Source organism: Rhamphochromis sp. 'chilingali' (assembly GCF_963969265.1).
Source record: "Rhamphochromis sp. 'chilingali' genome assembly, chromosome: 12".
NCBI classification, from domain to species: Eukaryota; Metazoa; Chordata; class Actinopteri; order Cichliformes; family Cichlidae; genus Rhamphochromis; species Rhamphochromis sp. 'chilingali'.
In genome coordinates, this window is record NC_137939.1 from 9,096,095 (window position 1) to 9,120,753 (window position 24,659).

At 41.6% G+C, this 24,659-nt stretch overlaps 1 protein-coding gene across 4 annotated transcripts in view; it reads right to left on the reverse strand.

Moving 5' to 3' along the window:
- Nucleotides 1-2,735: 2,735 nt before the first annotated feature.
- The window catches only part of sema3h (sema domain, immunoglobulin domain (Ig), short basic domain, secreted, (semaphorin) 3H), a 65,126-nt gene continuing 43,202 nt past the window's right edge, over nt 2,736-24,659 (reverse strand). For 2 of the 4 annotated variants that reach the window (XM_080898543.1, XM_080898540.1), the window contains 10 exons: nt 15,931-16,000; nt 11,990-12,134; nt 11,666-11,755; nt 11,248-11,377; nt 11,055-11,143; nt 9,883-9,924; nt 9,185-9,342; nt 8,476-8,537; nt 8,135-8,277; nt 2,736-8,020 (listed from right to left, as the gene is read on the reverse strand). In XM_080898543.1, coding sequence (XP_080754669.1) covers nt 7,568-8,020; nt 8,135-8,277; nt 8,476-8,537; nt 9,185-9,342; nt 9,883-9,924; nt 11,055-11,143; nt 11,248-11,377; nt 11,666-11,755; nt 11,990-12,134; nt 15,931-16,000 — 1,382 coding nt within the window. In that variant the 3' untranslated portion in view covers nt 2,736-7,567. The remainder of the gene's footprint in view (nt 8,021-8,134; nt 8,278-8,475; nt 8,538-9,184; nt 9,343-9,882; nt 9,925-11,054; nt 11,144-11,247; nt 11,378-11,665; nt 11,756-11,989; nt 12,135-15,930; nt 16,001-24,659) is intronic. The other 2 variants (XM_080898541.1, XM_080898542.1) reach the window with 2 other exon arrangements.

The window sequence follows — 24,659 nt, forward strand, 5'->3', positions numbered from 1 at the left end:
CCTTGTATCAGTGATGTACATGTAGTTTAGAGGTGTGTGGGGGATAGTTTCTTAGTTACCTGAGCAGAGTTTAAATGGCACAGCCTGTCTGACTACTGTTGCTGACCATGTTCATCCTTTTATGACCACAGTCAGTGACGATAACAATAAATTCTCTGCATTCAAACACCCTCCACAGTAACCAGATTTCTATCCAACAGAGCTGTGTTGTGCACTGTGTTGGATCTGAGCCATTAAAAAAATTATAAAGCTCTGAAGACAAAAGGAGGTTCAACCCAGTACTGGCAAGATGTTGCTAACGAAGTCGCAGGTGAGTATAAGGTTATAACACTCATTGTGAAGCACACAGGTGAGATGTGGCTGGCATTTATCACTAAACTGTGAACACAGAGACCCTGTTTTGTGTTTAGTTTCTTCCACAGGTTAGTTACATTTTCCCTTGTTGTTCAATTTACCTTCGACTTGCTGTCTATCGAGATGCCAACAAACTAGTCAAAGCCGGTCAGGTTTAGGACAAAATGAGAACTGAATTAAAATATGACTAGCTTTTAGTGAGGCACTAAAGGCCAGGGATCCTATAAGGGTGCTTAGAAACCCATCACAAACATGGACATATTTAGGTACAGCTGTTACATAGGAGAGATATTGTGTTTTTGGCGAGGCAGCTTCAGAGCATTTTGGAAAGTCTGGCAGATCGGGTAAGTGCAAGACAAAGTAGAAGACATAATCAAACAGAGGCATCTGTGATAATGCCAGCGTTTCCAACAACCGTGGAGTCCTTAGAGCTCCAGTGGAGTCACTCCAGAAAACCATCAGTGGCAGTTAGCTGGAAAATTTAATCTGAAGCCTGAGCAGACAATTTTATTCAGCATGAGAACTTCACTGAATGGGATACTGTGGTGAAGTGCACAACCCCCTTATTACACCTAAAAAGACTCTTTTATGAGCGAAATGGTGAAAAGACGTCTTTCTGGTCACCAACCAATGGGAAAGCCAGACAAGTAGATGAGTCATTCTGTGTGGCAAATTCTAAAGTTTCCCCTTCTGAGAATTTTTTTTTAAAGCATGCACTAGTTTTTGGTACATTTCCCAAGCATGCTGTTTTTATTGAGCCCTTGAAGGAAACAGCAAATACCAATAAACGCAAAGCCATTTATGTCACCACATGTCTCATGTCTTGTCACCATATCGGTCACACGGGGAGTCTAATTTGCGTGTGGTGGTTAGCACTGTCACCTCACGGCAAGAAAGCCCCCCATTCAAATCCAGTCTGGGGTCTTTCTAGATGTCGTTTGCACATCTGCAAGAGATCCTCCCACATTTGGGCTAATTGGCGATTCTATATTAACTGTACATGAGAATCATGCATTTCCTCTGCTGGTTGTTCACTGTGGTGCACTGTGCACACTCTGCATTTGTTTAGTAAAGCTTCACAAATTCCTTATCAGCCATGTGAAACTCTAATATGGCACTCTGAGCTAAATTCTACTGACGGCATGCTGATATGCTCACATTGATAAGACATGCTGACAGTTATTGATCAGTGTTTTCCATCATCAGCAACTTATGTTTGTGCATAAGCATGCTAACCTTTTCAGCCAGCTGTCACTGAACGTTTACATTTTTAAGTGTTATACAAAGGACTAATTTTGCCATGACAAAGAAACATCAGAGGTCATTATGGGTCATCCTCTGTCTTTAACAAAAAGAATGACACTTTATCTTCTAGATCTTGACGTATTTCACTGGGTAAGTTAAAAATTGTGAAATTATGAGCATTTTCCTGGGAACCCCGTGTATAAAAGGAACTCAAAGTATGAAACTTTGAATCAAAGTGCTGGAGTAATCCAGGAAAACAACAAAGACCTTGCAGCAGGTCCGAAGACTGCATCTGACATCTGAAAAAATAACTCAAAATTGAAAAAAAACCAACAACCTTAAGCTGTTAAAATCTTGAGACAATTTTGACTTACGAATGGCAAAAAAGGTTTTTGTTGTTCAGAAACATAAAAGAGAGCCAAACTGATATTCTGCCACACAAGAACATGAAAACTTTTGTCTAAATGTTTTGTTAGAAGATGAAGTCACATCAGAGTGAGTTTCAGCTGCTCGCATGCCAAAACAAAAAGCGTTTTCTAAAAGTTCCACTTCACAGAGTCCTTCATAGGGTTTTTTTTTGTTTTGTTTTGTTTTATAACATGACGTGAGTAAATCGACACGATGTATTCGAAAAGACTGTAATCGCTGATGAGAGCCAGATGATACCTTTTGCCTTTAATGTATAGCCTAATAAGAAACCAAATGAAATATAATTATGGAATCACAACTTTGTCATCCAGTAGAGGTTTGTAAAAACACTGGAAAGAGAATGTTTATTTCTTAACAAAACACAGGATTACAATAGACTAACTTCATATAAATGCACAGTTCTCTATTTCTATGATAGAGTTCTTGACCTCTCTGTTATCAGAAGTTTTCCAAACAGCAGAAACAAGCAAAGTCAAGGATGTTGAGCACGACTGGAACGCATCTGTCGCCAATCAGATTACTCAGCATACCAGTTGTTTATCATTTGATGAGAAAGTAGTGTATGTGGTCGCTTTGGCAGAGACAGATGGTGATTTGGTATTGAACGGTATGTTACTGTTTTGGAGTGAAACCGGTGATGGACAGAATGCATGAAAAATAGCATAGCTGTAATGAATGCCTGTAATACAACTATGCACCGCTCAGTGTCCAAATCTGCCCATATGCTTCTAAAGGACACGTGTCCTAAGAAGGCTGAAACCCCTGGGGTTTAGGACACGGTTTAAATGATTTTCCATTACTTATAATTGACCCTTGCAAACTATATAATTTACAAGTAAAAGCTTTATATTGTAAACTCTGTAAAACACATTCTAAAAAAAAATGCTGAAAAAGAAAGTGCAAAGGTGCCCGTGTTGCTGTAAATTTTGTTCATCCTGCACTAAAATGTGTGGATCGGTGTGTAGCTCAGAATATGGATATTTTTCGTATAGGCACGCTAAACCACAAGACACAAGCTCATTTGAAAGCAGACCTTTATACATATTTACAAAAAGAAAAACAAAGTCTCTGCACATGAGAGGAGATCATGTGATGACAGTTTCATTTTGTCTGCAGAGAAGTCGTTCTGGAAAATCACAAGAGACGAATGTTGGCACTCAGATGTAAATACAGCATAACAGAGTGAGGCCATTGTAATGAACGAGGAGCAGCTCTGCACCTCGTCTTACAGGAAAAGCATTAAATGTTTAAGATGGTCCTCCATAAAAATGTCTCGTTGGAGTTCTGCAGAGAACTTTCAGCAGAGATGGGATCCGACATAAAATATACACGTTACACATTCATATATATATATACACACAATATCCACAAGGCAGGGTCATTACAAGCATAGTTAGGTTTATCTTTTTAATGTTTCTGGATCTCTTGAATAGTAATTCAAATAACCCGAAGAGCAGTCGAAATTAGCAAGAAAAATAGATTTGAAAGCTTTGCTTTGTTAGACTGAGGGTGTGTTTTCTTATTGAGTAGAATTCGAGCCGATATTTATGATCTGCATGGGTCTCTGGGGTAAAATGTCCATATAACAAACTGCAGTTTGAGAGGCTAGCTGCACTGCCACTATTTTTTAACCTTTATGCTAAGCTAAACTAGCTAGCTAGTGGCACTTGCTTCAGTTGACCTGATTATGGTTCAATTGCTCAGCTCTATTAAATGCTGTTATGTATTGTGATTTGTGATTCTATCGTAGTTTCTTTTGCAGTAATGGATAGCCATTTGGGCAGAAATCCTGCATGTTTTCTTAACAACGGGCGTGCACAACAATGGCTAATTAGAAGAGCTTTAAATCTGTGATAGAATACATAAGTGATTGTAGTGTTAGCATTCAGCAGCTTCAGCGGCAGTATGATAACTGATAAATGATACAATATTATGTGACGAGAAAGCTACAATCTCTGGCCCTCTTCTACAGCACGACTTTTATGCTGTCTTCCTTCCCTCACTCCCCCAACCGGTCGCCGCTGCCTGAGCCTGGTTCTGCCAGAGGTTTCTTCCTATTAAAAGAGTTTTTCCTTGCCACTGTCACCAGGTGCTTGATCACAGAGGGTTGTCCCACTGTCGAGATTTTCTCTCTATTATTATTGAATCGTTACATTAGAATATAGAGTGCCTTGAGGCAATTGTTATGCTGATTTGGCACTTTAGCTACAACTAAATTGAAATTGAATTAATCAAAGCTTTAGTCCTGTTATGTTATGATGATTATTTGCTTGCTCTGGACATATTTCAGGGAAATATTTCCAATTTTCATGAGCACAGAAAATCTGCTAGAAAACCAGCTGTGTGACCAATCAAAATAATTTAGCAGTAAGCTATTCGACTCTAAACGACTTTAAACAGCAGCTTAACAACAGGCCAAATCCTGATTTCATTTTAGATTACAGCTGCAGCGTTACACTCTCACACACACTTTCATTTTTAAGAATTGGCTGCGTGACACTTGGACAGCTGCTCAGTGTCACACGTTCCCTTATAAACTAAACTCAGAATTAGTTCAGTGCTGTGACTTCTTTCATGTGGCCCGAGCCAAGAAGCAAAGAGCCAAGACACCAAGAAGCCAAACCCATATTAATTATCTGTGGGCTCTCTGTGCTTTGTGTTGATGCTACATTCTTCTTATAGCATCAAAAAATATCTCGAATATATTGCAGAGTTCCACGTTTGGAAGATTTATTGACACAGCCCTGTCAGCTACTCTAAATCTGATCCCATTAATGTCAAACACACAAAAAGACACACAGATCCTTACCCACATAGAGAGACGAAGCATACAGCAAAGAGACTGGGATCCAGCAGCGCACATTACCGTCAGTAATGTGTGCTCAGTATCACCACTGCTGGATGATATTAAATAAGGGAAAACTTTGAGGCTGTTATTATTGGGCTTAACCATGCATGTAATGCTCGTTCTTCCAGTATAGCATATAAAATTCGATTAAGTTTTAATTTAGTAAGTTTTCCCTCTGTCCTTTAGCTACACCTTTCTCTCTCTATGATTTAACTAGAACTCATGCAATGTGAGCCACACACAACAGCAGTACTGTTGAGCTCAGGCTTGATGTTGGAACTTTTAGTCTGCATCCAGTGTTCTGGGAAACGTCAACAACGAGAAGACAAGCAGAAAAAATATCATATTTTAAATGCACATTTAGTTCCCACTGCCTCAGACTGAAGCAGCACTTCCTTTCGATGCCAATACGAAAGACAAGATTCAAAAAACGAAAATAAAAACATTTCCACTGGTGAATGTGGGAAGGTACATCAACTGGTAACAATTGGACGTCAGACATACGTACAAAGAGAGAACAACAAAGACACTCATGTCAAAAAAGTATCACAACTCCTCAAAGAAGTAGTCTCACACCAGATTAAAATAATAAATAGCACAAAGAAGGAAGTTAATTAGAGATGGAAGTAGCTGTGTTCGTTTAACATTTTAAGAACAAATCACAATTTACTGCCTCACAAAGTCACTCAAATCCCACTGGCCAGAGTCCATTTGACGCCAGTCCTGTTTAGCACTTTCTCCAGTTCCAGCTTGGTATAATAAAGGCTTCTTTATGATCCGCTGGGCCTGCTTCATAATTTACAGTCAGATGTCATTACCAGCTGGGGCTGCAGAACCTGCAATAATGTGCTCCACTCTTCTGTGTTAGTCTAATCCACTGAAATTCACCAACAGGTTGGGAAACATGCATTTCTGTACAGAGTTTTCTTCTAGTTCGGTTTACAGTTTGATCCTCTTGTTCATGTTGTAATGAAAATCTTTTAAAATTCACTCTCAACTTATTAAACAATAACCTAATAGATGTTGAATATATAGAAAGCTTGAAAGCGCCCTACTTCAGACCAGCGGACGACACTCAGTTCTGAATGTCAAAGCGAAGTTTCTGTTGGAGTTGATGTTCAGACGTGTCTGCACCTTTTTCCTAAATTTGTACAACGTCCACACGTGGGACTCCAGATACACTCAACCAACACTTTAAACAGCACGGAGCATTTTTTTTCCTTCTTTTGTTCACTTTGTTTCCACACCTAAACCAAACCGCTCTCTGTGTCGTGGCACAAAACCAATGGTAGCTTATGCCCGTGAGTCTTAACCGAGCCAGCAATGCAGAAGCAAACACTGAGGAGAACATAATGGAAACATCTCCTGTAGCGGGTCTGCACGGCTGCAACACAGAGCACTAATGTCCTGGGAAAGCTGATCTGTAACCTCATCAAAGCCGTCGCCATGCTTTTTCTCTGCCTTTCATCTTCATGGTCGCAGTCAGTCATCTCGTGGTCAGACCCCACCTATCTGAAGAAACCAACAAAGCCCTTACTGTAGGGAAACTGCCTGAAGGATTATATGTTATATATCCATTAAGTGAAGAAAATTAAAACTCATCAGTGCTATTTGCTGCTGCTCAAAATAAAAATAATCAAAGTTTCTGCAGAATTAAACTGTTACCTTGATCACTAACAGCTTGTTTTGGATGTTTTAGCCCTTTTCATTATGTATCACTGCCGTACATACTAAGTTTTAAGATGAACAACTCTTCACTACAGAGAACAGTTTGACAGCTTTCTTTTTTGTGCTGTTTCATTGGGTTCCAATGACATTTGAATGGTATTTGACAGCCTTTCAGCAAATACATATTTGCCCTTCTGTCAACTTCTGTTCTCTTTCCAACAACAAAGAAGCAGTTTGAAAATTTATTCCTGTATTCCAGAGGAAAGAGTGTCCTTGAAATTGAAGCGCAATAATTGTTTTGCAAAGTACTTGGGAAAAAAAGTACTTCTTCAACTTCAAGAACATGACTTTGAAAAAAAATGTCTCTCTTTCCACATCACAAAATAAATGGAAAGCAGTTTTTTGCCTGGAAGGTAGGAAATCAATCTAAAAAACATCTGCTCTGTTTTGAGGGATAGCTGTGATTCCTAATTAATGGGCAAAAACATGCAAAACCACAAGTATGGTCCTTTTCGGGACAGACGGTTTGGATGATTTTTCCAAATGCTTAAAATCGACTTCTGGAACGAGACTTGGATTTTTGTTTTTATTTTTTTTCTCTCTCTCTGTAGAGCGTCCAAATCTAAAGAATCCAATCAAATGTCCTTGTCATGACTCAGAGTCAGTCAAACTTAGGGATTTAGGCATGCCGTTTATCCTTCATTCAACATGCGATGCAACCTAAGCCTTTTCATTCATACAGTCGTTTGTCCCGGTGAAACAGTCCTCGCTGTCCAGATCCTGTACATACTTCAGTCACTCGTGTGTAGCTTAGCTTGTTTGTCTCTATAATGAAAGGACGCCATGTTTGTTTGTAGATAAGTGCATGCGCATGAAGTAGTCTCTGTACATACAGTATGTGTGTGTCTCAGTGTATAAGTTAACTGTGTATGTGTACATGTGTGCATTTGTGTGTGTGTGTGTTTGCGTGTTTGTGTAGTTGTTGAAGTCACTGAAAATCTGCCCCCCCGCTCGTGGATGCGTTCAAGCACTCCTCGGCGCCCTCTGCTGCGGCTTGCTCCTGCTCTTCCTCCCCGCTGCTCTTCCTCCGCCGCCTCCTCCTCCTCCTCTTCCCCCGCCATGCTTGTGCCTCTCTTTCTCCTTGTGTAGCTCCGCCTTTGTGTCACCATGGCGATGGTGGTTGCGTGGAGGGCGGTATCCCAGAGCCTTGCAGTGCTGGCCAAGGTTTCCGGGGTGAATCAGTGCCATCACGTTCTCGTACCACGGCTGGGTTTCGGCGCTCTGATAGGACGAGGCCGACCAGGAAGCCAGGAGGCGATTGGCAGAGGGGCTCCAAACAGCGAGGCGCACGGTGACCGCAGTCCAGTGGTAGCCGTGCTCCTCCACCTGGCAGTGGTAGACCCCGCCGTGAGACAGCTCGGCTCGACGAATCAGGACGCCCCGCTCGATCACCACCAGCTGGTCACCAGTTATCACCTGACGAGAGATTTTTGGAGAGGAAATTTATAATCTGGATAATCTCGAACAAAGTGGCTGTAAAAAGGATTTGGAACATAAATGAAAGCACAAGTGTAAAACGTGTGACTGCACCTGGTTTAGTTCAGCGCTGTTCTCTCCAGCCTGTTTGTACCAGGTCACTGCAGCATGTCTGGATCTGGGCAAACACTCCAGGTAGGTGCTGTTACCCTCTGCCACCATCATCACCCTCTGTTCTGCCTCCACCTGCAGTCCGGCTAAATTAAAGAGAGAAAAGGTGAAACAGGTTAAAGATATGGTGACCTGTCCGAGAAGCCTGCTTCTCGCCAGTCTCAGCTGGAACAGGCTTGAGCCCTCTGAAACCCTACTACACTGGTAGTGCTCCATAATGTGGCCTGAGCATAGTTCAACAGGTAAAGCAAAGACCCTGAATGGAAACAATGGAAGCTGCTCACCTCCCTGTCTGACACACTGAGTCAGTGGATCCTCATCCTCTCCTAAATGACGAGCATTCCTCCTGCAGACAAACAGAAACAACAAGCTTGTGTTAGACAGAACGGACAGCAAAGCGATGATTTTAACAAAGTGAGAGCAGCACTAGGAGAAAGGGCACGCATTTTGGGGTCACACGTATCATGCCTATATGTTGTCAACACAAACAATGCCAGTAAGAAACATAGTTTTAAATAGCTCTATATAGCATTTTTAATTTGACCTTCAGATCAATCTATTGACATGAGTTCACTGTATACTCAGAATTCATTCAAAACTTTTTGAGCTATCGTGTTTAAAGACAGAACGACACACACGCAAAACCATAACTTCCTTGGCAGAATCAATTTGCTCACTGGGGCAAAAGTCAGGATATCATCATAAACAACCTAATCATAGAAATTATGGCCAGTTGTGATACTTAGTAAAGAAACAAAATCTTAATCATGTGGAAAAAATGCCTAAAATCTAATCAGAAAAATCTGAGCTTAGGTGTAACTTGAACCACGTTTCTGACTATCAACAAATGTGATTTAAATCAAATTTGGGAAGATTGATTCCACATTGATTCTTTTCATAATAAAATAAGTTCAAGCCGTAAGGGGAAACTCAATCTGCTGTAATGTTATCAGTGCTGTCTGGATCTGCATAGAGCTGGTATGTCCTCCCTACCTGCGCACGGTCGGCATATAGGGGCTGCAAGCATGTCCGTCCCAGGTGCAGTAGGGGTCCCTGGCCAGGCAGCACTCAGCGCAGGCCTGACCGTACAGCTCACACTGGTAAAGGGCCAGCTGAGACACACCCTCCTTGGAGCCCACAAACAACCACTGCTAGAGGAGAGGGGGTGGGTGAAAGATTGAAATAGAGATGGAAGAGAAAACAACGATGGAGGGGGGAAAGCAGAGACAATGTGGGAGAGCCAGAAGAGAAAAACAAAGGGGCATCAAGTTCACTCCCCTGCAACACGGACACTTTGACAGTCACCAGGAAAAAAAAGCAGATTCATCTCCACTCTGTGAGTCACAAATCCAACTCAAGCTGTATCAATGTCAGTGGCCACGGAGAGTGTGTGTTTGCATGCGGGGTGGAAAACAGAGAAATGTGAGGATGCTTGCTTTTTATAATCTTCGTGTGTGCGAGCTGGGGTTTCGTTTTCTTTTTTCTCTCTCATGCCAAACTGTTTTAATAATGCAAGGTGCATTTGTGTGTTAGCATCTCTTCATTACTGCTCTGACTGAGGTGAGGTAACCATGGCAACTGGTGATGAAGCCGTCCTTGGAGACGCAAGGTGGAGAGACGAGTGAGAAGTGCGATGTTACCGTGTGTGAGTGCGGCAGTTTGGAACTTTGAAAGCGAGTCTCGTCTGTTACCTTTTTCTTTGAGAGTGCCATGGCTGTCACCGGTGATTTGTGCTGTGAAGGAGACAGGAAAGGGAAACTGAGAAACACACCAGGTTTATACTGAAACAAAGATAACAGATAGACAGATAGACAGATAGATAGATAGATAGATAGATAGATAGATAGATAGATAGATAGATAGATAGATAGATAGATAGATAGATAGATAGATAGATAGATAGATAGATAGATAGATAGATAGATAGATAGATAGATAGGGTTTTACAAAGCATATACTTTAGAATACAGAGCAGGAAAAACACAGTCAGGTCTGACCACAGATATCTCAGCCACATCATTCAGGTTGAACCCAAAGTTGTTTTCCTTCATTTTGCTGTTTGAACCCAAAGCGGAGTTCATTCTGGACAAAAATGTGGATTTTGTGAACTGTGATCTTCTCTTTTTTGGTAACTATGCCCAGCTGCAGTAACTTGGTCTTGGTGCAGTGACAAGCTTTAACCCTTTAAATCCTGAACTGTGAGATAATTGAAAAAATTGAGCATTTATTGAACCTTCTGATTTAAAAATGTTTTTAATATTAATATACATAAACTAGTTTTAATTTGTATTGTATTTGTTCCATTTGAAAATTTTGTTCAGATCATTGCTTAAAAATCTGTTGTGCAATTTATTTAAGCTGTATAAGTCTAAAAAAACTCATGCATCAAATATGATACACTAGACATTAAGGGGTTAAATAAAGGTATTTACTGCATTTCATGTCAATATACGCAGTACTTTAGTGGTATAGTATGTGCATAACTATCTTTGCATTAACCAGAGCAGAATGGGTCTTTGCACGCATGCGTTTCCTTACTGTTGAGAGAATGCATGTATTTCCATTCATTTCCATATGGCATGGACAGATATGGAATTAGTCACACTGTGTCTGCATGCATTGTTGTCACGCAGGCTAATTTGAAAAGTCTGTGCTGCATTATGTTGTGACAATAATGTACATTTGGATCTAGTTTTGAGAGGTAATTGAATTTTTTTTAATGGAGGAGGAATGAATGGACGCCGCGAAGAAATCAACTCAATCTGCAAACAATGAGCTTTACTACAAAATAGACCAGCTCTTAACAAATCTGAGTTTTTTAAGGTTTCAGCCTGGTTTTCCTCACAGAAAAAGCTTGCAGTACCTGAAACACCTGCATCTGCTCCAGAGTGATCTCCTGACTCTGGCCGTGCTCCCTGTGCAGATGGATTGCTTTCATAACGAGTCCTGAGTCTAAAGACAAAAAAAATAAAAATAAACAAATCATTCACCATATTTCATTTTGAAAAAACACTTTAAAATGCCAGAAACACAACCTTCAATGTCACATGACCTACCTGTACCGATGAACAGGACGTCGTAGGTGCCATCGACAGCCTCCACTCTGTCCACCAGCAGTTTGGTGAACTTGTAATGAACACCCACCCTGACCAGGAGGGGTCGCTCTCCAAGCGGCAGGACATTTTCCTATAAAAAAGAAAAAGAAAAAGCAAGAATGCATCACATTAAATGTGAAATCTTTGACTAATAAATTTTTTCAGCCAGTCTTGCTATTCATCATTAATACAGCAAAGGTTTCATATTCCCTGTGATGAAGCAGTGCCCTGTTGGCAAGGACTGCTAATTTAATTTCCTATGTTCACTTCAGAATTTAGACAGAAATAGAGAGAAAAAAATGGCTTGACCTGCTGTAAAATGCGGCAATCTAATTAAGCTAAACTGGCTTAATTTAATAAAGTGAAATATCAGCCAAACCTGCAGCAGCGGATGAGTTCTGCTGAAGAAAATGACGTCGTCGGGATACTCTCTGGTCGAGCTATAGCTTCCATATGTACTGCTCGGACACTAACAAAGAAAGAGAGAGACAGAGACTGAGATCATAATGTTTCCAGTCTTTTGTTTTGAGCATTCTTATATGGAAATTAAGCACAATTTTGCAGAATTAAATGACCCTCCATCAAAGACAGCATATTATTGCAATGTATTACCTTGGTAAATCACGCATTTGCTTTTAGAGAAATACAAAAAGTCACCTGGAGAGATAGCGGTGGTATCTACCAGTTTTGAGTATGAACTTACTGTTCCTGGCCGTGGATAGGGCACCTTGCCTGTAAATTCTGCCCATTTATACTGAGGCCCTTCCTTATGCAGGAAGTTCCCTTTAAAGGCTCGAACCACATCCTCCATTCTGTAAACACACACCGCTGAACCGTTCAGGATATCACTAAGGAGAAGACAAAAGGAGAGCAGATTCAGACATCAGATATGTCTGAAGCAGAGCATACCTTTGATTACTTTACTTGATATACTGCAAAGGTCTTTAAGCAGTAAATGGAGTACTGTATTAGGAGCTGTGACTCATTGTGGCTTTCCAGCTTGAACGCATCAATTAAATGAATGCGCTCCAACCCAAAATCCAGCCTGGGTGAATATGCTGCTTTCAGCACATCGGTCCCCACTATAACACATCCCATCCACTGCAGTTAAGATCACACATTTCTGGAGGATTTGTGGCAAAGCACGCACGAGCTAGAGATTCCAGCAAAGCAGAAACAGAACAGATAGAAAGGCCACGTTATGATGAATCAGGGGGCTCTTAGAGAGGAAGCTTTTTTCTCTCCTCAGTGGTCAGAGGTCTCAGTCTGGTATTCAGATGCCAAATCATACAGAGTACAAAAGTGAACCGTGACGTTGTAAAAAAGCATTCATGTCAGCCTCTAAATTGTGTTTTTACAAGTTGGGGATGTCACCTTTACACTTGTAAATTCTCCTCTTTCCTATTCTGTTTTGTTTATAAGTGGCCTCCTCTGGAAGCTCACCTGCACAAACATTCCTCCACCTGAGCAGACCTCAGTCCCCTGTTGCTTTTTGCGGTTGTGCTTTAATAATTATTAGTTGTGTTGCAGGTTATTGGCAGTGTTGTTAGTTTCATGGAGTGGTTCAACTTTACCAAAGGTGTGCTACCAGGAGTTGAGCTTAGCGTCTAGTTTTACTTTGGGTCCCGGCCACTTTGCATTGCGAGAATAAATGTGACAACAAGGCTACCGGTGGGCAAAATCAATTAATCAGCTGTCTGATACATTATGAATCACAAACAATTAAAAATAAAAGCAGAGAGCAAAATAAAAGCAAAGAACTGTTAACACGCTTGCCTTCATCACAGGCATAAAAACCGGCACGTGTGCAATCGTTACTGTACCAGAGAGACAAGTCTCCTTTCAGAAGGAATGACCTTTTTGCTCTTTTCCAGTTCTGTGGTTGCGACCGCACCCTTGGTGATGCTTTGGATTTCTGTTCCCTGCTAAGATTCCACACACTTTCCAAAACCCCCAAAAACAGACCAACTCCCTGCTCTGCAATGCCAGATGCCGTCATACTTTTGCTGCTACTGTGGAGCTCTGGCGTCCAGCTCAGAAACTGTGTTATTCTCTGGATATGCAACATGGTCAGTGGAGTAGAGAAAATGAGAAAACGCAGCCTTTTTCTTTTACTTTAATTAGGCTGCTTGCTGGATCATTTTTTACTCGTTTTTCAGACAGAACCTGCTTTTTTCATGTCTGTGTTTTTTCAGCAGACATCTGCGTGAGCTTTTATGAAAGCCTGTCTATTCGGACAACTGCCTTTTTTAAACTAACAGCCTTTGATGGTCTGAAAGAATATTTTTGATTCTTCTCTATTATGTCTGACATGTATGCAATTTGTACATTTCCTAGGCTTTAACATAGACTTCAACAGAAAGCATATCTCCTGTGGGCTGCTTCATAGTAGCCTTTTTATAAAGGGTATTTATTATTCCTTTTTTCAGTCATGTAAGTTAAACATGGTCAAAAGTTTCAAATAATTAAGGCCAGCATATGTACAAGTGATCCTGCAAGCCTTACTTCTGGCTCTTTGTGACCTCATCGGGAACATATAAATTGGGAGCCAATCAGAAGAAAATTGGTTGAAAGGCCCTAAAGCATTTGTCCTCAAAAGCATTTTTTAAACTGTGAGTTATGCAAAGCTGCTTTAGAGTCTTGTTGAAAATCATCAACTCCTTATTAAAGTCACAATTCATTTTTTTTGCAAGCTTCTTATATCACATGTTTTAACTTGTTAAAAATGACATGTTTGTCGTGTCCAAATTCATGGGCTGCATTCTCCTGAGGCCGCATTTGTAGACCGATTACGTCACAGCGACGCGCCGAAGGCTGTCCAAATTCGTAGACCCCTCCGAATGCAGCCGACAAATGCGTGCTCCTTTTTCCGAATTTGAAGGATGGGTTGGGTGTGTCCTTCGTGGCCCACCATATCCCAGAATTCATAGCGCGGCCCAGCCAAGCTCCAGTTTCCGGCTAATGGCGGCCGCTACTAAGTTTTAAAAATTACTCTTATTAATCTTTCTGGGTCACGAAATAAACTTTTAACATATTTTCAGGCGAGAAAGTAGCTGTGTAAACATCAAATATCTGCTCGGTTTATCAAGATATCGCATCTTTGCTAAAGTGCTTCGACGTTTTCGGAGAGGGTTACTGATGCGGCCGAGAATGGCACAACTCCCGGCACATCATTTTCAGATCACCGCGGACTTTCGCTGCTCGGGTTAAACGTTGTCAGCCGGTGATCAGCTGTGATCAGCTGATCACGGGGCCGGGGTTAAAAGAGAGACGCCACCCACCTGTTCGCCGCTCAGACATCATTCTCTTCGTGTCAGGAGCTCCGAAACTCTGCCGACGTCAGTCTCCGCCTGATTCAGCAACCGTGAGTGAGTATCCCTTCAATCCTTTTTCTCTTCCCGGCTCCGCTCGCTCTCTGTCGGTAACGACCGTTCCGAAGCCACGCTTCGTGCACTGATCGTTACTAGAATAACTGCGTGCCTGCTCCAAACCCACCGCTAGCCTTCGCCGCGCTTGGGTCTAGCCAGCACGCCACACGGGCACGCCGAATTACTGTGTGTAACCCGCCCGGCCGTGACAAACGTAATATATAAGTCACTTAGACAACCTAAAAATGTTATTGTTGGGCTTTTTTCAGTGTTTTGTTTGTTCGTGAGTAAATCGGTTTGGCTGAGATTAAAGTTATTAGATTAGATAAAATAAAACTTTATTAATCCCCTGGGTGGGTTCCTCGGTTTTTACACAGCTGACTAAACGTCAAACAGAAAACTGATTAAACAGAAGTGTGAGATGGCCGAGAGTTTACTCCAGTGTCCTGTTATATTTTAGACAGCAAGGAGCAGACGGCTGAGTTTATTAAACTCCACCGAGACAGCGGTGACGCTAATCAGAAGGCTAGACCGTCCAATTTCACGGCCGTTTACTTCCGGCCTACCCGATCTTCTGAGGACCCGGCCCACGTAGACCGCGAAGGCCGGGTCCTCAGGAGAATGCAGCCCATGAATTTGGACACGACCGTTGAGGAGTTACTGTGTGGGTCAACAGGTATTTATCGTTAAAGATCTGATGCTTCTGTCATCTGTTTTTAATTCAGTGTCTGGTTAGTGGTTTGAAATTCTCACTAAAACCTCATCAGCCTCCACTGTCGTCGGCAGTTCAATTTACAGCTGGCTTTAAACTGCTTTTAAACCTTTTATTTAAACAATTACAGCAATTCCTGCCTCTGGGGCCCCAAGAAACCCAATGCTCCATAATAAAACTGTCACCAAAAAGTATAACTATGCATACCACGGATCCTATTTCAAAATAAACTATTGACAAATCATCTAATCCTTTTCAAGAAATCGTATTTATCCTGTACACGTTGAGTACAGTTACTCTTCTCCTCTCTTCCACTCTTTTGCACTCCATTTCTATTCTTTTTTTTTTCTTTTTTTTTTTTTGCATGGCTTGATCAATACAGAACTAAATGCTAAGGACTAAAGTCCTTCTAAAACTAGTCCGCCCAGTGTAAAAGTGAAGGGACTCCCTCCCATCTACCACCATATACTGACATTTTCCACACATAAACAAGGGTATGCAGTTTACACACCACCCATTCAAGTTACTCAATTCCCATGATTTCTGCTTTACAGAGGCACATACCTTGAAGTGGTAAACAGGCCGTAGATGAGAGGATTCTTCTTGTCTTTCCCCTGGAGGATGAAGATGTCCTCTGAATGGAGAACATCCAGACATAATGATGAAAGGAAGGGAGGGATAAGGAGAAAGACGGGGAAGGGAAATGGAAGGAGACAAAGACATAAAAATGTTAGTCAGAAAAGATCAGAATGATGTCTGAATTACGGAGAAGTTTTGGAGAGTTGCACAGGACTGCATAAACTCTACATGTCTGTATTCATGTGAGCAATGCTCATGAGTCTGTGTAACAGTCTATTTTCTTTATTTGTGTGAGTGTGTGTTCAGTTTTAGGTACTTTGTATTCATTATGTATGCCCGTGTGCGTATCTGAGTGTGTGCATCTATCAGTCTGACTGTGTGACTAATAGCGTCGGGCATGCTGGCAGCATGGCTGACTGGCTGCTTGTAATGAATCTGTAGCCATTAATAACCAGCCGCAGTGGGAGAGCCGAGCGCTCCGTCCGCCACAGGAACACAGCATCTGCTGTCACACACACTAACACCACACCTCGGTCTCCACTCGTCATTTCAAACACAGCGGAACACACACACACACACACACACACACACACACACACACACACACACACACACACACACACACATTTGATATGTTTTTCTCACTTTTGCGTCGCTCTGATAGTGATCCGCTCATGCAGCGCAATCAGGTGTAGTGCGGATTTGTTTTTTTAGCTCTTTCCATCTGTCTGCCTTCGACACCTGATAGCTCAGCGGCCATAACACCGCATTTGAATACAGCAGGTAAAACTGTAGGATCTTTTTTTTTTTTTTTTTTTTTTTTTAATGAACTTGTAGATTTAAGTTCAAATGCTAAAAGTATCCTCAGAAGTGTTAAGGAAAAGAAAAAGTGGGGCAGCTTGTGGCCCCATCTACTAATGGGAAGGTCAGCGGTTTGATCCCTAGGCTCCTCCGCTGTCCTCGTGTCAAAGTGGCCTCGGGCAAGACTGAACTGCAAATTGCCTCTGATGTTTTCATCGGAGTGTGAGTGAGTGTGTGATAGTTAGAAAGTGATTAACTGTTTTGTTTTTATCTTGTGTTCCCATCAGATTCAATGTAAGTCCGTGAAAAAGGTTACAAATACTTTGGAGGTCCAAAAAGATACTGTGTGTATGATAAAGAAATAAAGCGACTCTGTGACTACAGCTCAGGAGTGTAAGTGTAACGGGTGTATTTAAAAAATAATTTATATTTCACCAAAGATCCATCCTGCAGTGTTATCTCGCTTTGTCAGTATTGGTTATGTATATGTGTTTATTTATATATGTTTATTTTCTGTATTTATATTTTGGGAGCTTTTATTTTGTTTGTGTGACCTTTGACTTCCCACGAAGTCACTTCCTGTAGCTGCGCGCTATTTTCCTCAGTCGCCTAGAGGCCCCGCTGAGGAGAGGTGAGCGTACGCTAGTGTTCTCAGTTACAGAGCAAATAAACACAGTTAAAGTAACTAAAAGTAATTCAAACACTGCTCGTTCCCTTTGTGCATTTTGTCTCATAGTTCTGTTTGATGTTTTAGTGTGAATTATTGTTTCTCTGTCGAGTACAGCACTTTATTGTAACATGCTAGTTAGCATGTCTCAGATGAGAGCATAGGAGCATGCACGTGGCTTCTCATGTGGTCCGCTATCCTTCTCTCTCCCTTGAAGGTGTTCATGCAGAAGTCCAGTAAAGTGAAGTTGCTGTACTGTTTTGTTTTTATTTTAAACAGGTATGTGAGCTCCCTCTTTTATTTTTGTGTCATGTGAACTGGTTATATCTTTTGTTTGTTTGTGATTCATGTTCACTGTTTCAACTTACTGTAAATATGTAAAATTGCCACTGGTAAATGAAGTCTCCCTAAAGTATAATTTTGTTGATGAGGTAATTGTCACTATATGTTCACGATGCAGTGCATTTTTGTTTGTTATATATAAATACATTTTAGCAGTATTATTTGGTAATTGGATTTGTTGTGATGTTGTACCTCAGTCGCCTAGAGGCCCCGCTGAGGAGAGGTGTTCATGCAGAAGTCCAGTAAAGTGAAGTTGCTGTACTGTTTTGTTTTTATTTTAAACAGTTCTGGGAGAATAAATCCACCCGGCTGGCAAAGTGAGAGCTGACTCCTCTGGTCATTCACACAACACAACGCAGAGAACTAACGGCAATAAGAGTTTAAGGCCAGACCGGGTACATAAGGCTGGCAGATTCCCAGCTCCTCCAGCCTGAGTATGGAAGTTTTCTTTGGAAATATGCTGAACCGTAAAAAACTGCCGTATCATCACTTTGTGTGTGACAGTAAAGGTGCTGAATGTATAGCATAAAAAGCAAATGGGTCAATACATCTTGAGTTGTGAAGCACTTTACCACAACGCTCACAACTCTGATTCATGGGGGAGTAAAATAGGAACAAACTGATGTGACATGAACTCACAATCAAATAAAACAGACTGGTAATAAAAGGCCCACAACTGTGAACACATATAGACTGACAATGGAAACATTGTGTCTCGTATGAAGCACCAGTGGTTCAATACTGACAAATTGTGATAAAACATTAAAAAAAAAAAACACACATTAAAAAAATTTATTAATGTTCCTGAAAGTTGTGCACAGTTTGACTTTTTTGCCTCCCATATTTCCACTTTTGTTCATCGCTGTGTTATTCAGTTGCCTACACTTGCAGCTCACACTAGACCTTGGCTTTCACAGTTTATTTAAATCAGAATAAATCAAAGGTTTTCTGTTCTGCACTTTTGTCTCAGATAAGAGCAGGGAATGTTTTATCATCCCATCAAAATGGAGGAGAATGGAGCCCTTTGTTTTCCGTGCAACACGCTGTGATAATCTATAAATACATGACTCCTAGGGCTCCTTTCTTTTTGCTTCCTACTTTTGTGGCAAATAGCTTTAAAAGTTCCCGAAACTCTAAAAAACAGGTTCGACCCAAGGAGTACTCAATGAGTGCCCCGTATGTCTCTACTTTTATTCTTCTCCTCTCCCATGCAGAGGCAGATATGTTGTTGTGGTGCTGGAGACGACGAAGCGTATCAATGTTCCCACATTCCTGCCGTTCCTGCTGCTTCAGGTGGCCTCCGTGGAACTACGGCCCTGCAGGAAGGCTAATCTCATCTCGACACAGCTACACACACTTGCAGCTGCCACACACAGTGGCAGATTTGGGAGCACGCAAAGAGAAATAAAGGCATGTATAGCCACATTCATGCACCCACACATACCAAATTGTTAAACTGCAGGGAGCAAGGAACATTGACTCAAACTTGCATGGTACCGATAGACACACAAACACCCACACAGGCCCCTCAAAGATAGGGAACAGAAGAGCATGGGTAGTCTGCTGCCTCCAGCGTACCAATTGCTCACTCCCTCTTCCCTTTAATATATCACTTCTTTGTTATTGCATTTTATTTACTGCTTCTTTGAGCTCTTCCTGCCTTTAAATCACAATGTAGATGCCCCCATTTGTGTTTCACTCCTTTTACCTCTCTTCCTGTTTCCTATCACTCCCTAATTCTACTCATATCATCCCTCCATCTTTCTAAACAGCCTCTTCTCTACTTTCCCATCATTTGTTCGAGCTTATCTTCTGCTCTCACATCTTCCAAAGAATGCTTTTCATTAATCAAAACCTTTATCATCTGTTGGTTTACTTTGCATCTCTATGTCTACCTGTTTTTTTTTATGGCCTTCATGCATTATTACTCTGGATGATGTATATCCTGAGTACACTTTCATCTGAAGCTCCTCGAAGTTTTGTTCAAAGAAGAGATGAGTCAGACTAAAAAAGAAGGGCATTGTAAGATGCACATCTACACCCACAGAGCTCAATTTTATAGTCACACAGCCACCCTGGTGGAACCCTTCTGAGTACAGATGAAAGCCCCTTTAAAACCTAGTGGAAAAGTTTACCAGGTGATGGGATTGCAGTCAAACAGAGCAAAGAACAGATGAAACTCATCTGGAAGTGCAGCCAAGCTGGCATTGGACTTGTAGTTAGATACACCACATTTGGACAGAACAATACTTGGCCTTGTTAAAGACTAATGCACTACTGCAGGAAAAATACTTTTAATGTTGTAATCTAATGTAATTACATTAGGCTTCAGTCACACAGGTCTATTGGTCAAAAGAGGTAGCCGGTGCTCCACTCAAAACCTCTGTGTGATTGGCCTGGTTGCTAGCAGATTGCCCACAGTTCAGTCGCCTATAGTTTGTACCCTGACTTGTCTGTCAGTAGTTAGCAAGTATTTTTCTAACCACTAATAAACGACACCAAACAACTATCCCCCAGCAACTTGCCAACTGGTGCGGGAATATACATTTTTCCCTAGCAACCGTAGTTACTAGGGAGTCAACCCTGTGCACTGGGGATTTAGCAATCGATTTCTCCAGCAACCACTTGCAACATTTTTCTGTAGCGACCGGTGGTTGCCAGACGATGCCCAAACTGAGCGTAAAAAGTGAAGTATTTCAGAGTCAGTTTCAAGCCAAATAAGAATTTTTTTCCAAGCCAAGACCAGTAACTGTATAAAAGACTTACTAACATCAGCATGCTAACATGGGGTCAAGTGAGATTAGGTAGATTTGACATGCTAACATCCACTTGTTAGCACAATACCTAAACTAGTTTTGCAGGTATTGAGTGAAAAAGTGCTGGAAAAAGAAACATGACTGTTGATTGCATGACAAGAAGTTAGAGATTCATCTGAGTTGTTCAGAGGGAAGGTACGAATGGCTGCAGCAGATTTCAAGGCAATAGACTGATTTCACAGAAGCCATTTTGAAATACAATATGTAAACAAATTCGGTTCACCTAAACAGGCAAGAAACTTTATTAACGTCATTAGTAACACATGTGTATACATGCTGTTTCAGGACAAACTGACTGCCGTGAAATATGCTTATTTAGGATTTGTTACTGCTCTGTATAATTAAAACCTGACATATTTCAGTGTGGATCAAAAATGATCAAAACAGCAGGTCTGGCTAGCATCCACAGAGCTGCATCTCCAAACAATGCACCAACTATTATGAATGTAAGAAAGAACAAAGGTTTCCAATTGAGGAAAAAAATCCCAATTTACTTTGTGGTATTTTAAGACAGGTAAAAATGAGGCCACACAGCACGTAAAAGTAAATACATGCATTTTTTTGTTCTGAGTAAACTTAATACAAACTCTGGTAAAACCCTGCAGGGGAAAAACTTGCCTTCTGCTCGAAAGTTAGTCTCCCTTTCTTCTTTGCACCTCAGTGTACATGCAGCTCCACATAAAAATGCAGTTCAAATTTAGAAGACGCAGCCAGCGCAACATTTTTCTTTCTTAGACACTTTGAACAAGACGTCTTAGTTATTTACGGCTCAGCTTGGCAAAACTTCACTCTTATCGCTCCGTGACGAGTTTAAACCTCGACTGATTCAGTGCTGTTCCACCTACATCCCTCGCATGTTTGATTTAGTAAACTGGAGTGGCTTCTAATGTCATTAATCTTTAATAGAGGAGGGATAACGCAACACTCAGACATGCATTAATCACAAATATAGTGCAGAAAATATGAGGTCACTCTGCTTCTATCTGCAAGACGGGCTGACCAGGTGAGAGTGTTTGACCGCTGAAGCAAGAAAGAGTGTTTATTTGGTTTCTTGCTCATGCTACAGTTAAAGACGACAGATTCATGGCTTCTTATCTTTTTTTAAGCACAGCTTCTTTACTCTTTCAGCCTCGACCACTATCTTACACTCCAAGATGTTTTCTTTTTGTCTCCTCCTGAATCATCTTCTCTCCTTTTTCTTTCCATCTCTTTATCTTTTTATTAGTTTTCTCATCCCGTGCTCCTTTCTGCTCAAATCCACCTGGACTTCCCGGAAGCCCTCTGGGTGTATCTCGTTCTCTTTGTTTCTCACTTTCGCTGTCCCTCCCAGTCTCCATCCCTCCCTCCCGCTATCTCTTCTTCCCTCTGTCCCCCCCGTCCATCTGTCTGTCTGGCCTATTTTCTCTGGAGGATTGTTCTTGTGTCTTCTTCTCTAAACAAAACGAGGTTGTTTTCCCCCTGAGGGAAGACAGTCTTGTCTAGCCCGCAGACCTGCAGACCCAGCCCCTGTCTTCTTCCTCCTCCTCCTACCCCTCATCCTAATTGTCTGGCCAGTGCGCCCTCAGGCAAACTCCCATATTCTCCTCATTTCTCCACTGTTTCTTCTTTCCCTCCCTTTTCATCCAGCCACCCCGAATACCAACACCTAGATCATGCCTCCTTTATGCTCGTCACCTTTCTGCCAACTCCTCTTGTCTCGTCCCTCCATCTTACAGTAATTTGCCAATAATAGCCCTGCCTCCATCTTATCCGATCCTTAACCCTCTCGGCTATTGACCCTATTCCTTCTGACACTCCATATTTCTCACTGTGATACATGTTTTACCCTCTAGCAACAGCTGTTAACTCAGTTTTGCCATCCATGGCCAGACTAAGATGCCAGCTCTCCATCGGTGGTAACAAAGGACGTTTGATACCACTCTCTGTGTCATACAATGTTTTTGTTCTTTTTTTTCGCTTCAGGATGGAATTGCACACCAACAAATATACATTTGAAATCCAGTAAATTACACTGAGTTTACTACAAGACAAATATAGTGCAAATCTCTAATCTCTTTCATCTCCACCTTCAGTCTGCTTCAGCCTTCCCCATTAACCCCATTTCCCTGCTTCCGTCTCTCTCTGTCTCACTTCAGTCAACCTTCACACCCTTTTAGATTCACTTCACCTCACTCATCCAATCCTGGTCCTTAGAGGGAAAATATATTTGTGCATGGCCTGCAGCAATTCTAACTCTCTCTGACCATTATCCTTTCCCTCAGTCCTTTACATCAACTTTATTTTTCCTTTCTTCCTGACAACTTGATAGCGATGGCTGTTACACTAACCCAGGGACTTTACACTCAACACATGCTTTAATAAACTATTCTGTCATTCTTAATATAGTAAAAATGTGAAGAGGGATCAGAGAAGTGATGGCAACAATAAAAAGCTGAATGCGCGAGGGTAAATTTCTGCCTATGCTTCTTCAATTTCCACTTTAGAAGTCTTAACCTTTTGAAATGCTAAAATTGTAACTATTCCTTTCATTTCTCCACATTTTTGTTTGTCCGTAAGAAGAAAATAAAACGTTTTTCTTTCTGCGATTACCACTCCTTTCTTCATCCCCTCTCTTTTTTCTTCATATGCCCTGCCCAGAAGCCAAATTTATTTCCAATGTTCTCTTAAATCAGATATTCCCCTCTCCTGCTCCCTCCCCCTCCTTCACCTTCTCTTGCACAGTGTTGCAGTAATAACCCGTTGATGACAGCTTCCACATCCCTCCTCATCTCCCTCAGCCCATCTTTCTTTGTCCTTCTCATGTCTGGTCAACACCACGTGCTACAACCTCTGCCCTCATCCTGCCCGTCCTACTAGATCCCCCTCCTCCTACCCTTCTTTTGGCCATCAGCCCAGCTCCTCACTTTCACTCACTTTCTATCCATCTCCTCTTTTTTTTCTCCCTCTGATAAACTGGGCTTCCTTTCAAGTGTTTGCAGTCAAGCGATGATGGATTAGTAAGGTTCAACGGGGGAGTCAAATCTGCCTCAGCATCACAAAACATGTTTTCCTAACCAGTTTGAACAAATGGCGTTTGTCGACGAGGCAATTAAGCATTAAATAGTGGAAACACATTTGTCAGATTAACCTGAAAGGATTGGGAAGGCTTGGCAATATGTGCAACTGCTTAACCGTCACTTCATATACGGAGGGAGACAAATCTTTCCCTCTAGTTTATCTTCTGACCTTTTTCTCCATCTGATGAGGTCAAACAGACCCGGAGAAGATACGGCTGACCCAAAGAAAGGTTAAGGTCATTTCAAAAACGTCCAATATATAAAACATCAATCTCCCAGAAATGTCATACTTGCTGTTTCTGGGTTGTGGCTCTCATACATCACTGATGTTTTTTGGATCGCTTACAACAGCTGACTGTTCAGAAGGTCATCGTCGTCATCATCTCAAACTCATTTTAAATTATATGTGGATTTAAAAAATAATGAAATCTACATTTGAGCTTGAACAAGAGGCTTACTTGGCTGATGTGTTTCTCTGTCTCTCGTCACTGTCATGCTTTTATACCATCCACAAACTCTCCCAGTGACACTCTTCCTCCCCTGCACTTTTCCTGTCTGTGGGAAGCGTACGGGTGCTGCCTTATGTCTGAAGCACTGACTCTTACGCACGCAGACAAAAATAAACGAGGAAAATGGCTGAGAAAATCGAAGTAGCTCCAGTGTCAGGACACAGAATCCGGCCACAGAGGGTTGCCTGTCTCCAGCTCTAAAACCTCATAGCATGACTCTCCTCCACAACAACAACAACCACAACAGCGGGGAAAACAGCACTGCACGGTCCTTTCCTGTGAGGGACTCTGCTTCCACTCGACTGTTTGATTCTTTGAATAATTATGGTTAAGTGAGGTCTGATTTTTGTTTTTCTCACACTAGCGTGGTTGACAACAAGAGCTCAGCATTAACACTTACACAAGTGAACAAAAGGCCCTAAAGCTCCAGACACAAAACAACTGAACAATAAATCCAAAGCAGTCCGGTGCTGTGAGTCAGTCCTCGTGGCAATTACAGCCCAAATGCTTTGTCCAAAACAAA